The sequence below is a fragment of the Culicoides brevitarsis genome, chromosome 2 (assembly GCF_036172545.1).
Source record: "Culicoides brevitarsis isolate CSIRO-B50_1 chromosome 2, AGI_CSIRO_Cbre_v1, whole genome shotgun sequence".
NCBI lineage: Eukaryota > Metazoa > Arthropoda > Insecta > Diptera > Ceratopogonidae > Culicoides > Culicoides brevitarsis.
In genome coordinates this window covers 12,764,642-12,780,459 of record NC_087086.1, presented here as the reverse complement: position 1 = coordinate 12,780,459, position 15,818 = coordinate 12,764,642, and the positions used below count along the sequence as shown (strand labels likewise).

General features: G+C 31.1%; 1 protein-coding gene across 1 annotated transcript; it reads left to right on the top strand.

The window, feature by feature from the left end:
* The first annotated feature begins 112 nt into the window (after window positions 1-112).
* Window positions 113-1,536, top strand: LOC134830738 (uncharacterized). The gene is made up of 3 exons (XM_063844308.1): window positions 113-312; window positions 366-808; window positions 902-1,536. The coding sequence occupies exons 1-3, from the start codon at window positions 189-191 to the stop codon at window positions 1,301-1,303; spliced, it is 969 nt and encodes a 322-aa protein (XP_063700378.1). The 5' UTR covers window positions 113-188; the 3' UTR covers window positions 1,304-1,536.
* Window positions 1,537-15,818: the final 14,282 nt, after the last annotated feature.

Here is a 15,818-nt window from a genome sequence, read left to right as displayed (position 1 = left end):
TCGAATACTCGAGCTCGAGCTTCGAACACACACATCAAAGCTCGAACATGCAATCTCCAATTCGCGAGGCGTAAGAAATTGATGACGCAAACTGACTCGCACGTCAAACAAAATTGGTAAACAAAAAAAAAATACGGATTCCATTAAAATTTGACAAAAACACCTCGGAAAAGAGCTAAAAAGGCAGCATGGAAATCGATAATCGGGCCAAAAAAGCTAAAAAGGTGATAATTGATGTGGATGGCAAGCGCAAATACTTTTACGGACCGCAAAAGTACCGGAGACAATGGGAGCAAATGCCGGAATTGAAAGGTATTTTTGTTTAATCCAAATTTAAAGCATTTTTCAATTTTTCCCGTTTTTAGATTGGTGCCGAGGATCAACCCGTTCGAATATCGAGGCTTACTGCTTGGTTTGCGAGCGCCATTTGAAGGCAAATCGCAAAAGTTTGCTAAATCACTCACAGAGCAAGTTGCATTTGGAGTCGCTTAGCGGCAGAAAATTCCCAGTTAAACGCGCGCCAAATGCAATGCCGCGCACTCGCGTCTCCCAGAGACCGAATTTCGATCAGGAGCCCGCAATCATTCCAGACTCAGATCCGTTGTACGATGGCGAAATGGAGGACGGCGAAATTCTGGGCGACGGCTCGATGGTAAAGTACGAAGATCATTCCTCATTCATGGTGACAGAAGTCGATCCGTCGCATTTCGACGACGATGGCGGCGACGAGGAGGACGACGAAGAAGACGACAGTGCTGAAAATAGCAACAGATTTCCCGTTCCTTCCCATATTGCCAATGGAGCATCGGTGAGTTGACCTTTCTTATCTTATTTCATTTCTGGTTTTAAAACCACAAACAAAAATTGATAAGAATGAATTTCTTTCTAAAAATTTCCTCAGTCGTTCACAAACGAGACAGTAAAACAGTCGAAACACTATCATCTTCCGTCAAAAGCAATGGCAAAGTCTCCCATCACCACACACGTACTCGACACGATGCACGGATGTCCCGCGCCCAATATTGCCGTGTCTTTGTTCCGCTTGCAAGACGAGGAATGGACTCTGATGGCAACGGATTTGACGAACGACGACGGCAGATGCACAAAACTCATCGTGCCAACGTATTTCGTCGCTGGCAGATACAAGTTGCACTTTTTCGTCGAGGAATATTTCAAGAAACTGAATGTGGATTTCTTCTATCCCTTCATTGAGATTGTGTTTGATGTAAAAGATGCCACGGAGCATTATCATGTACCGATTTTGCTGAATGCTTTTGGGTACACGACATACCGCGGATCGTAAAAGAGTGGCGGCGGAGCGACAGAAATTGAAATTAAATGAAGTTTATTTATGTTTTTGAACAAATTCTTTAGTAGTAGTAAGTAAACAAAACAAAAAAAAAACAGAACAAAAAAAAAACAGTTGAAGAAGAATACTCGGAATCACAAAAGTGGACAAAGGCAACTAAATAGAAATTGCAATAAAGACTCCTTATTTGATTTTAAATACAAAATATACAGACTAATTGATTAATAAATTTATAAAAGAAAAAAAATCATTTTTTTCATTATTCACAATTTTTAAAGTTTAAAAACTTTTGGAGACGGAAAGATGGAGTTTTGGCTCATTCACAATATGCTCAAAATTTCATTCACAATTTTTCTCCATTTTTATTATTCAAATATTTTGAACGTTAATATTTTTCGTGGTAACGATTTCTATCATTTTTTATAATTTTTTTTTTTATTTTTTGTTAAAATTACTTTTTTTTATCTTTGAACTTCACTCAATAATTTTTTTTTCAATTTTCTCCTTTTTTAATAAATTTTATTTTTTTCAATCAATCAATTTCAAAAATTTAAACTGTTAAAAATTGATTTAAATTTTTAAATTTTAAATTTAAATTTAATTTTTAAATTTTTTTTTTAATTTTTAAAATATTTTGTTTACAATTTAATTTTTTTTAAATACTCAAATTGACTGAGTTTATTTATTTATTAATTTTTATCAAAAAATCAAATAAAATAAATTCATATAATATTGAGTTCATTCATTTTTTCAATAACAAAAAACTCTCGACAAAAAAAAATAAAAAATCTTTAAAAAGTTAAATAAATAAATTTAAAAAAATAAAAAATCTTTAAAAAAATAAATAAATAAATTAAAATTAAATAAAAATAAATTAAATAAAATAATAAATTAAATAAATAAAAAAAATAAATAAATGAAATAAGATTGAATAATTTTTTCCATTTTTTTCAAAAAAAAAAAAAAATTGCTTGAAAAAATTTTTATAAATTAGATTTTTTTAAATATTTAATCAAAAACAAAATTTCTTAAAAAAAAAATCAATAATAATAAATATTTTTTTTATTAAATTTGTATGAAATTTTCTATCATTTTTTTTTTAATGATAAACTGCAAATATTTAAACATCTTTCAAAAAAGCCTTTGTTTCAAATAAAAACACACAAAAATAAAAAAAAAACTGTAAATTTCAACACCTAACGGCTCATTCATACAATTGTTGCTCAATTTCACATCAAAGCCTTCCTCTTCCTCCTCACAGTCTCAAATATCACTTTAATCCTTCTAAATTTTCTCATCCCTATTTTTTCCACGAAACTGCATCTGCCTTCATCAACTCTTTCCCGTTTCATTTCAATTTCCTTTCACTGCACCTTGCAAAAAAAAATCCGAACAATCATCTTTGCAATCACAGAAATCTTTTTCAAACAAAATTGCAACAAACTACAAACAATCACAAGAGAAAAAAAAACTTTTTTGCGCTATTTTTAATCATACAAAAAAAAATGTAATTCGAAACACTTTACTTACGACGCTTTACTCTTCTAGTCGTAACAAGAAAAAAAAAATAATAAAAAATAGCATAAAAGATGCAGAAATCCGTACCTGGAGATCCATGGTGAAGGGGAAATTTGATGCACTTGCTACGCAACTGAATCTTGTGACAAAAATGCGTTACGTTCCACATGATAAATGATGAAAAAAAAGAAACGAGAGAAGTTTAAAAATAATCAAAAACAAGGAAAAACTCTTTTTTTTTATGAATGAACAACATTCCATTCCAGCATTTAATTAAAAAAAAAATTGTCATCAAAAATAGTCAAAGAACCAAAAATCGGGAAGCTATCGTAATAAATAACGACAATAAAAAAAGCGAAGGGGGTATCTGAGGAATTTCTCTTGTTATTTTTTGTCATGTTTTTGTTGCACCTTTTATTTATAGACAGTCATCGGAGCATCATCATAGTTCTCATGGATCCAAAAAAAAAAACGAAGAGAACACAAAAAAAAAACAAGAAGAATTAAAAAACACACACAACTCAAACAAACAAAAAAAAAAATAATGAAACCCGAGGAAAAACAAAAGCAAAATAAAAACAAACATCACTTATGAGTTCCTCCTCCGTATTCGTCATTTCTTGTATTAATTCCCAAAAAACACAGACTTGTTGTGTCGAATGTAGGCGCTTTGGAATTTTTTGATTATGTTTGGTGTCCCAAAATGCATTCAAACAAACAATAAATAAAACACACACCACTCACTCTCAAAAAAAAAGAGAAAGAACCAACAAAAAAAAAATAATCGACTAGGCACAACAAATAATTTACCTTTTTGAATGATGATCTTCTGGCTTTGACTGCACGCAACACTCCGACGATGGTCAGTTTTTTTTTGTTCATTTCTCTCGTGTTTTGTATTAAAATGTTAAAAACAAAAGGATCCAATTTATTTTCTTTGGTGGTCCAATTTTTTTTCCTCTCGCTCTCCTATCGTTGAATTAAAGTATGAAACTACGATTTGATTACTTTGACATGACGAGGGATTTTGTGGCTGTCATCACAATTGGGGATTAACTCACTTTTAAGTTAAAGACTTCATTTAGATATATGGCTTAGATGAAAGCGACAGATATGTTAAGCTGAGTTACATCCAAAGAGAAAGATGAGTGAGGAATTTTTTCACAAAGTTTTGTGTAACAACTTTTTTTTGCGTCATTCGAATAAACATCAGATGTAATGCAGGAAAAATGATGCAAGATTTGAGTCACAAAGGAATTTTAAAGTGCTTTGAAGTGGTTTTATATGACAAACAGATTTTTAGTTACTTTGCCTCAAACTGAAATTTTGAAGTCCATTTTAAAGTTTTGTTTGTTTATGGGATCCTTTTGTGATGAGGTTCGATTTTGACCAGTTGGATTCAGTTCAGTTGGATTACCTCTAATTAATTTTTATGTTTAAATTTTCTTTTGACTGGACTTTATGTGTTATTCGTTCGACTGTTGGACAAGCAAGTTTTTTCAAGAAATTTATTTTTGTACGAAAACGCACAGGGGTAGCTTGAATAATTTCATGAAAGTAGAATGAGCAAGTGTTTTAGTTAACAGCTTAGCAGTAAAATTTTGTTTCCGGAAAATTCCATTAAGGAATATTTTCCATGTATCTGTTTAAATTGAAGATATCTTATCAAAATGTGGCTCCTAAAATTATAAGAATTATTCTTTTTGTAAAATTAAGGGATTTTAATCCCATACTAACTTGCTTTGCCCCTAACCCTCTCTGATGATGTTGCCTTCTAAAGTTTAAAATAGGTTTTCTTACGATTTTCTGCGGCTTTTTTGGGTTGTAGCTTAAGCCCTTTAATACTTTAAGTTGATCTTTGCGTAAAAGGGTGTGAGATCCAAAAATTTTCTTCTGCGTATTTCCACGTTTATATTCGTCATGTTGGCCCTTCTCAGCAATTTTTTCTTGATTAGAGATCCGGTTTGGCCAGAAAATATGCAAACGTGGCTCCTAAAATGATAAGAATTATTCTTTTTGTAAAATTAATAGGATAAAAAATACTTACCTGCTTTGCAAATTGACCCATAAAAGCAGATTCAAGATTTTACTCATTTGTAGGTTCTACAATTAGGATAGTTCTTTAAATCCCAAATATTGTTCGATTACATTTTGCAGTGTATCAAAAGCTGTAAAAACTTTTAACTTAAACTTAAGCTTACAAAACTTATAAGACTTAGACTGTTGACTTAGGTTTAAGTCAAAATTTAATTTTAACTTTTGAATAAAGCTTAAGTTTTAGAATTAAGTAAAAAGTCATTTTTTTTCGAACTGATTTTGGAGAAAAATAATTTTCGAATTTTTTGAAACTGACTTGAAATTTGACTTAAGTCACTGCGACCCCAAAGTTTTGTAATCTATACAAAATTTCGGGTATTAATAGCGATAAAGCAAGATTTCCAAGAATTTATTTAAGTCAAATTTAAGTTACTTTTACCTAAGTTTTTGTCAGAAGTTAAATAATTTTGACTTTAGACTATCAGCTTTGCAGCCCTAAGTATCTTCCTTCGAGAGTTTCGTCCGTTTTGATAAATAGCGAAATTTTTCATATTCACTTCATTCCTTAATAATCTTCTTTATCAGGTATTAAACATTAGGTAAAACATTCATTGAAAAGAAAAATCCTTGCAAATTGTATCTGAAAGAAAAAAAAATACATTTTATTACTAACCTTTTACTTGAAAAAGATATAAAATTAACCCTTTAAGAGATAAGTTAACCCTTAAGTGACTTTTCAAACTTCTTGAAGGATTTTTTTTACTTATCGTCGCAAGAGGATAATTTGACACTAATATTTAAAAAAAAATTAAGAGTTTGAATAAACTCTCTAAGTGGATTTTTTACCTTACAGGAAGCTAAATTAATCCACTTAAAAGAATTTCTTTGCTTTTTTGCAGAGTGAAAAATTAATTACTTTGCAAAGTGCTTCCTTTTTGAAAACTGTTTACAGTAAATCCTTCCTTTTTCATTTCAAAGAAAATGTGCCTCGATACATTTTGCTGCGAAACTTCAGACATCATCTCATCACTCACAAACAATTACGTTTTTTCATGCTACTGCAATTTTAGTTTTGTAACAAATCTCTCAACAGCAAATCTCTCACTTGAGTCAGAAGCACAAAAAGTGAAATAGTTTTGATTGTTACAAATCATAATCGTGAATTGTAATAAAATATGAAATAAATACTAGAAGAGAAATGTTTTTGAAAAAACTTATGAGAGACATACTTGGAAAAAAGCGCAAAGTAATCAAATATCGTTACGGTGGTATTTTATTACGTAATTCGATACGATTTTGTATTCTCTTACCATTTTTTCATGTTTTATTGGATTCTATTTGGAAATAATGCGATGTTGTCTTGAGGATGCCTTCTTAATGTACATTTTTTTGTTCCTTTTTCTACAGAACATTCTCTTCAATTCTAGTTTTTTCTCTTTTCAACTTTTTTTTTTTCATTATGGAATTCCATTCAATTTTTGTTGTTTTTTTTTATTTTGAGCTCATTGAAAAAATAAAAAATACATACGTGGTATTCGTAGAAAGACGCGAACGGAACGACCTTTGAAGAAATTGGTGATGGTGAGGAATTCAATAGAAAAATGCAGTTCGCGTCTACGTGCATACAGCAAGTGCATAGAGAGGTTTCTTATTTTATTTTTTTCGATCATCATTATCGTTTATTTTTTTCCATGTCTCACTGTCAGAAAGTATAGAGAACTAACAAAAAATAAATAACGCCGCCGGACATTGTTAATAATGTGAACTATCTGTTCGTTCGGCGCGACTTATATACGGGTGTGTACCTAAAAAGTCAAAAAAAAAAAACTAAAAATATTTAAACTGAAATAAAATACGATTTAAAAAGAAAGTCAAGTACCATCGAGAACATTATTTATTATTTTTTTTATCGAGAGCAGGCAGAAATGACTTTTTGATATGTTGCACTCGTACGAAATGAATTGATATTGTGTCGCTCCAAGGCCTGCGCTCGACTTAACGCGTTGCGGTTTTTAATGAAATTTTTCTCTAAAAAATCTTATGACGCCACGTGTTACTGGAGCCGAATTATTCAAGTAGAAATTGCTTTGCCCTCAAGTGACCGAAACATGAGAAAAATCCGAAAAAATGTAATATGAGGCATACTTATCTTTGCTGCACAAAAAAGGCAAGCGCCATTATTTTTTTATGATAATTTTTGATTTTTGTTGCCAAAAATGTTTTTTTACAGTTATTCGCGTGCCATCTCCCACTTTTTTTTATACACGCGACGACGACGACGACTTGTTGCCCAAAGGTTGTGAAGATTATCATAAAGTTATGGACATGCCAACGACCAGAAGTTAACAACTCAATAATCATCAGCATGCAGAACGAGATAAGGCAATTAAAAATCTCGGCATCAACAATGAATTTCGTGAGAAAAAAAAAGAATATAAAAGAGACACAATAAAAGTAATGGCTTATGTTTTATTGTGTCCCTTTGGTGATGCGATTTAGAGACGTTGTTGGTGAGACACGATAAAGACAGTGAAACGACTACGACGTCTGCATAATATTAAATTCATTTTGTATATGAACCTAACTTAAAGTCCATACAAACTTTGAAATGCAATCACACAAATTCTGCTTTACGGATCTCTTCGGAGTTTTTTGTAGTGTATCAAAATTAGCTCAAAGAAGGTTTTGGATGAAAAAAATTAGGAAAATTAATGTAAAAATTTGTGCAAAATTAAGAAAATTCTACTGAGTGACCAGTGAGATACCATTGAGTGACTTTAAAAATTTTTAAAAGTAAAATTGATTGCATAGTTTCGAGAGTTGATTTCCATTTTGACAACCAAAAACCAATTCGATGGGTAAGTAGAACGAAGTTTACGGGTAACGTTAGCTTGTTATGAAATTTACCGGCTGCTTCTGCTGTTTCTTTGCAGGTACAATAATAATCATCATATCAGGTGAGTTCTCATAAAAATCTCTTGTTTGTGTATTTTGCGTGTAAAAAAACGAGTAAAAAGCAAAACAAATAACTGCCTACCAACCAGACATAAGCAAGACACTCACAACATTCTTATAAGGGAATGGCAGATAATAATAATTTTTTCATATTCTTGTCGCTTTGTCTGGTACACCGGGTTACGTAGGCAGCGATATGTAGGTACGGAAGCCAAATGTTCTTATAATAATTGGATCGAGTTGTTTGGATACACATTCCATTTGTTGTTGAATTTTAGAGTTACGAGAAGGAATTGCAACACCGAAGACATTCTTAATCGCATTTCGCATATGTTGGTTGCCAAGTTCTTCATGCATATTTAAAGAAAACAGATGTTTGTTGTAGAGATGTTTCCTTGAAGATGCAAAAACTACAAGTAAGAGAGTTTATTTAAATGGAAAGAAACATCCAAACAAATAATAACAAATTCCGAGTGTTATACGCTTTTGTCTGTTATTGTTTGGTTCTAACCAAACAGCACAAAAAATATACGTAGAAATTCCATTTGAAAAAATAGAACGTCAGAAAATGAATGTTGAAAAGCATCAGCGGCGAAAGTTCACTAAATACGGGATAAATAAATAAAATGAATTTTATTATCAAAATAAATACATTATCCGAGCAAACATGAATATGGAGTGCCGGAATGCATATTACTCTGAAATATAAACTTTATTGAAAATAATAAACTCCGAAAGCGATGCAGAAGTTGGAAATATAAATTATCATAATAATATTCTGTGCATCGAGTAATGTAGTGGAATAATAATAATAAAAATTATATTACGATATTATGATAAATGTAAACGCTTTTGAAAAAAAGTTTCTTCGTTTTTTTGCTGCACAGTAAAAGTTATGCGAGAATTCGATTTGACTCTCCAAACATATTGCAGAGGAATAACTTCCGACCACTTGTATGAATGATAATTTGAATTTATTTTTTTTGAGGGAATAAACAGAATTTTGTTAAAATGTTTGTCTTTTATAGGTTGGTACATTCGGAAAATTCAACCTCAGAATTTGTAATTTTATTTTATTTGTTTTGGGGTTAAGTGAGGACAGGGCGTTCAATGCACTTTCAATATTCGGTTCCTGATTGATTGATTGAGGCATTTGCTGAGACATGCTGAAACATCATTTTTTTATGAGCATATTCATCACTTCATATTTAATAAAATCAACGTTTTATATACAACTTGGAATAATATTCAAACGAAGAAGCTGTATTGATGGATTATTTGTAAAATAAAACTAGACAACTGAGATTGAAATTGAAAGAAGGTAAGAAATAAAACAATTTTTAACTATCAAATTTCAAGTTATCTTTTACTTTTTAGATGCAACGTTATTTATATTTTGACAAAAAGTCAGTCTTTTCATGTAAAATTGTAACGAAATGGATATCTCTCTCAATATACGATTCGAATTTAAAGAACATTAGAATTACAAATTTAAATTTAGTTCAACACTGGATACCTGTCAACAAAAGAAAGTGGAAAAATAACTAAAGCCCGTAGATCAGCAATTCGCTAAAGTCAAAAAAATGTGTTCTTATTCTTATTCTATTGATCAATTTACCACTGAAAAACGAGTAAACATCATCACTACCATAGCATGGCTTAAACTTAGACAAAAGTGAAGAAAAATATATTACTATATAGAGGGAAAAGCTACAATCACAATTAATTGGAGAATTGAATATTGTAACATGAATATAATTTACAAATCCATCCAAAGAAATTTCGAAGAAAGAATTTTGAAATGGAAAATATTAAATAGAAAAAATTGAAAATCGTTACGTTCAAGTCAAAAATTATTAAATCTCACAACATTTGAAGCTGACTTAGACAACAACTCTTATATTTATTATGTTTTTTTCTGTCAAAAATCATTCAAAAATATGACAGGCAAAACTTTGAGTAACTTTTTGATGAAACACCCTGTACTTCAATCCATAAAACTTTCAGTGATCATTTTGAAATCTGTGCATTAATGTTAACGAAATATTCTACATACCACAGCTAAAAACAGTCTCTACTTTTCGCGTGTGATGAAATTCATTTTTCCTTCTGCCAGAACATTTGAAAATACATACGCGCTCATCTAATATTCAAAATGAAAATATTAAATTACTTCATTTTAATTTGTAAAAATTTTATTATACTATTTTTAAGTGCTTGCCTCCAACAGACATGAAATCTTGCATTTAAATGCATGTCTGGATGTAAAATGTTGAACTTTGAGAGACAGACATAACCGACACTGGCAAGCAAGCAAACAAATGTATTGTGGTTTGTATGAATAATGTAAATAAATAATCTAATTTGCTTTAGTTTATTTGTACATCTCACTTCTACAATTCTTTTTTTGAAGATCACGACAACAATTCACTTTCAAAGTGCAAGTTGCATGCACCGAAAGACAAAGAAAGAGAGATAAGGTCAATGAAAAATGTCGAATGTGTGACCGCTTTTGTAATTATGGCTAATTATTTGTACGTTTTGTGTCGTGGCTCGTGCTTGCTTCTCTCTAACTTTTTTTTTACATCGAAGAGAGAATGTTTTAATAGTCGACGTTTAATTTAATGCCATTGGAATTTTTGTCTTGTTTTCAATGACTTGGAAATTCTCGATAAAACTAATTACTGTAGTTTATAAAGAAACAATGGCAAGCTTTGTTCTGCCAACAGTGAGATAAGAAGCGCATTCTAGTCGATGGTCAGACATCTTTTGTTTTGTCTCGTATTCTACTTGTGCAACAATGCGACGTCTGTTCACGGACGTTGGCCCTTTAAACAAACAGATATACGCGGAAATTACATAAAAATTCCAACAACAACAACTTAATCTCCATAATTTATTCAAATTAATTCTGGCGAAAATTAAGTCATCAACTTCTTTCAGAAAGTTGTCATGTCATGCCATTTCCAAACTGTATGTTACATGAGAAGTACTCTTGCTGGGTGAAAAAAATCTCTGCGCTGAATAATTATGTGCACAAGTATTTGGTATAAGAGAGTAAACAAACAGTGAGACAAACACACGGAAAATTTCCGAGTCAAAGGTGATGCAAGTAGTGTGTAATAAGCTCGAGTGGATGATACTTCTGTAGATGCTGCAAGTGACGCGGTGATATAACTAACTATATTTTAGTTCATGGATGATTTGCAACAATAATTGCAATCACAGCGTGGAATATTTACTCATTCACCGTAGCTCGGAGTGATGCGGATGTAATTGAATTAGCAAATAATTAGAGTACTTACGTAAAGAGCATCGTTGTCACACAGAGGAAACCGGTTGGGTCGGGCGGCGGCGGCATACTTAATCGCATTGCATTGCATAATAATGCCAACGGTTCTCATCCTCAACATTATTTTTTTCTTTTATTGAAAAAAATAATATAAATAACAAATACACACTAATTGGTTATACAGTTCATCCGACGACGATGAAAAAATTGACTGGCATATGGATGCATATTGACCATTAAAATGTCTATTGATACTGCTATAATCGGATATGCCACGCACAAAAACAAATCCAACAGTTATATAAAGCGGTTTTACTTTATTGTACAATTTTTTGTCAATTCTGAATGTTTTTTTTCTGCAGGTATCATCAATACAGGCTTAATTGGAGTTGGTACCACAAATAGCTACAATAAATTGAATTTGAATTGAACTAAATGAATTTTTGGTTGCATTTTCGAGGAAAGCATATGGAGTAAAAATATTTTGACGCATCTCTGATTCGATTAATGGATGACTGAACAGAATTTATTACGACACAACTTTGGGATGTCCTAAATTTTTCAAGTAGTAAGCAAAACTTTTTTTTTTTTGCTAATATTGATGTAAAGCATAAAATGTGGGCTACAGTGAAAAGTTACTCTACTTACGTTCAGGTAACCATCAATGGGTTTAATTAAGACAAATTGCATCGATAATCAAGTTTATGTAACTCTGATCCATAACATGTAGAAAATTTCTTTGGCATTATTTTGTTTTAAAAAAATTTTTTTTGTCCTTTTCAGAATTTCATCGTTTTACGTTAGATTTGATCCTGTAAAAGAATTTCAGGTAAGAAATTTCAAAATACGCTCAAGTAAATTTATAGTTTAAAAAGTTTTTCTTCTCATTCTGACTTCATTTACTTATATTACGAATTAATTATCATACTTACTCTTTGGCTTTGCTTTAGCTTTACTCTAGAAAATAACGACAAACAGTAGGAAAAAAAACGAAAACTGGGTAATAATTACGTTCATAATGTGTAATATAAACATCAGCAAGACACTCAGGTACACCACTAATGATAAAACAAAATTTCCCATACTTTAAACAAATTCACCTGAATAATTAACACAACCACATTCCATCGAATGTCGACCAGTGTGTGTAGTAGAGTAAAGTAAAATGAATGAACGTCAGGTACAGCCAGCATCTCTTCGAATGGAACATGAGATGGTAGAAAAGAGATAAGAAAAACATTGTATAAATGGATAAATATTGAAGAGAATATTGAGGAAAATATAAAATATTGAACAGTGAAAGGAGTGGAGGAATCAATTATTATTGGTCAAGGTGGCATGGCGTGATACGTGATCGAGTTCTCGGAAGATGATTTTATTGATTTAATGCTCTTGAAATTAAATCTTAAAGGATTTGTTTTTAACAAGAAGGTAAGGCCGCTCCAAATTTATTTCGAACTTTTTGTCCCAAAAACGTTTTTTCAATATTTTAGTTGATTTTATGGTATCTACATTGAGATTTGATAATTTAAAATTTATCTCAGAGTATTTCAAGTTAAAAATTTAAACAAAAAAATTTCGTAAAAATAACTGTCAAAAAATTTTGAAAAATAGTTTTTTTGAAAACAATTTTAACGAAGAGAATTCATGTTAGAATACGATTTTCAATACAAAAATTTTTTGAAATTGAAAATTTTTTTAAAAATTTTGTAAAATTCCTTGAAAAAATATGAAAAAAAGACCAAAAAACGGTCAATTTTGATGAAATTTTTAACTTTTTTTTTTATTTTGCCCCATTGGATTTTCGACTTTTGAAATGGGGCATGGGACAAAAAGTTCAAAAAAAAATTTGGAGCGGCCTAAAAGATTTTTAATTGATTAGATTCCCTAAGCTGATTCAAATATTTGGGTAAATTTCAATGAGGCTCTCGTAAATAAGTAAGTATCCTAAATTGTACCTTTACAACGCATCTATTCCTCGCTGCATCAGAATCTACAATGATTTCACCAACCTTGTCGACTTCAATGGACTTCAGAAAAGAATTGAAATTAAGAAAAAATTGAAAAGCATTGTTAGACTTAAAAGTACAAGATAAGGGTTTGTATCCAAAACTGAAAATGTTAAGTAAAAGTTGAACGACAGGATCGCCAAAATTTTTTTTGAACATTTGAAACTTGGATGACATTCACCGAAAGTCACAAAAACTTGTCATTTAATGGCAATTGGAACCCTTGTCGTGTTCGAAAGTATTTTTCGTCAATATTAGTTAAGTTAAAATCCATGTAGATCTTAACAAAAAACATTGCCAGACACCAAAAAAATTTCCCAATTGACCCAAAAGAGCAAAAACAAAAAAAAAAAGAGTTTCTTGCATATTTGACACATATCTCCGACAATAACAAATAAATGAATGGATGGAGCAAGTGCACCAAACTATTTCACAAGTGTAAATACTTCATTCATTTAATGTTATTACTCCACACGGGAAAGAAACGACAAAAAAAAATCTGTGAAAAAAAGTGTAAGATAGATAAAAATCAATACGTACGTTCATAGAAACTTTTGAAATATGTGCTCGAACGAATAATAAACAAGATGTAATCCGGAATGTTTCAATGCTTTTGGCATTTATCTTTTCATTTATTATTATTGATATGTGTTATAATGAACGTAAAAAATTGTGATATGTTAATAGCCCGGTCAGTCGTCAGTTTCTTCAAAGTTGCGCGGTACTTTTTTTTCTATTTTCTTGTGTGTTGAGCTCTTTTTTATTACCATCCGTTGAGATAAATTGATATTGAAATAATTTCTTCGCCTTCCTATCGTTTTGTATTCATATTTATTCTAATTTCATAATTAAAAGACCATTTTAACATCTCGTTGCCGTAACGTTGAAACCAGCAAGAAATAGAAATAGAGAAATAACGATAAAAAAAATATTGATCTCATTCACACCGCGGCAACAAACTAGATTTTATGTGAACAGGTTCAAGAATGCTTTAACTTTTTCTTTCTGAATCAGTGAATGTGTCTAATTTTTTGTTGTTGTATGCTGGCGAGTTGAATATTTTAATGAGAGGGAAGTGACAAATTGATTCAAACAAAAATTTGAATAATTTTTTGTTAAAAGTGCACTTTGGAGTGGTTTTGATTTATACAACTCGCGTATAATTGAGAGATAATTTATGGCTCTACTTTTTTTGTCACCATTTCCGAAACGAATTAGCAAACAAAAACGTCACTTACCAACTTTTGCAACAAGGTCGTTGGAATTCTTTGGATTTTCCCACGTAGGTCACTTTTGCTTCAGCAATCAACGTTGCACTACCGAAAAAACCACAAAAATTTCGATCAGTCGTCATCATGCGGAACGGATAAACCGGAATTTGTTCACATCAAGTCGTCGATCCCCAATAATTCTCCGGTACAGTGCCATGCCGCCGCTTGGAGTTAAAGAAAAAAAAGAAGAAACCACAATAAAACAAAAAATAAAAATAATTTTTCGCAATCTCGCTTTTGATTGAAGATTTTGAAAATAAAAAAAAATGCAAATTTCGTGGAAACCCTCGTGATTTAAATTCACTCATCGTATCATCGACAACAACATCAATGACAGCAAACAACAACAACAAACACACAGTGAATCAAGAGGTAATCAAATAATAATTATCACCACAAATTCCAGTTCAATATAATAATAAAGTCACTAGTGTGATGTATAAAAATACACCTGATGCAAAAACAATTCATGAGAAAAAATGCCTTGTGTGTGATTCAGTGAATGAATGGTGATTGTCAATTCAATGCGTCATACGATACGTGTGAGGTGCTGATAATTTACATAAATTTTATCGCATTATTCGTATGAGCCACAGAAGATTGAAATATTTCATATTCATAGCCAGGTGCTTTGGGTTTATCAATTGCAACAATCTTGTTTATTTTTTTGCGATGCATTTTAGTTCATTGAAAAGCGACCAAGCATATCGATCGAGCGATGTTCAATGCGGTGATATCGCTTTTGTGGACTCGGTTGTAAATTGAGAGTTTTGCACTTCAACCGTTTCGGAAAAGTACCATGATGGGAATTCTTTCGAAAAAGTTGTGAAGTGGAAACGGAACATGATCGGGAATTTGAGATGCGGTTTGGTTTCAATGACTCAAAGGAAGCTTTTGTCAAGGGAAAGGTATGAAATTTCTTCAATGATCAAGTTTAAATTTTAATTTATTTCAATAATTTTGAGTTTTCGATTTACAGGAGCCATTTAAAGATGTTGAGAAATTTTGAGGTCAATTTTACCACTTATACAACGGCTCAAATTGTAGGTTTTGGCATTAGAAACAACTTTTGTTTTGGATTATTTCTAAATTCAAAAATGGGTTGAAAATTGACTTGAAAAATTTATCACCATTCGTATGTCAAAATGGTGATAAATTTTTTTCATCAAAAATCGACGAAATTTAAATGGAAATCATCTTTAGAACGACTTTTTCATCAATTGTAGGCTCAAAACTGGTCAAAAATGACTTGCAAAAAAATCAGAGTTTGAACCACAAAACTCTGAATTTTTTGTTTCATCAAATATCGACTCAAATAATTTAATTTTAACTATCAACAGTGTTTGATGAAAACGTTTTAATGCTCAACGGGCAAAAACAGATTCGTATCGACGCAAAAAATCCCAAACTCGTATGAATTTACTGGC

Excerpts from the sequence above, each read along its gene's own strand:
- LOC134830738 (XM_063844308.1), top strand. The coding sequence starts at position 189 with ATGGAAATCGATAATCGGGCCAAAAAAGCTAAAAAGGTGATAATTGAT. Across the intron at positions 313-365 it reads GCAAATGCCGGAATTGAAAG|ATTGGTGCCGAGGATCAACC; the intron begins GTATTTTTGTTT and ends TCCCGTTTTTAG. Across the intron at positions 809-901 it reads ATATTGCCAATGGAGCATCG|TCGTTCACAAACGAGACAGT; the intron begins GTGAGTTGACCT and ends AAATTTCCTCAG.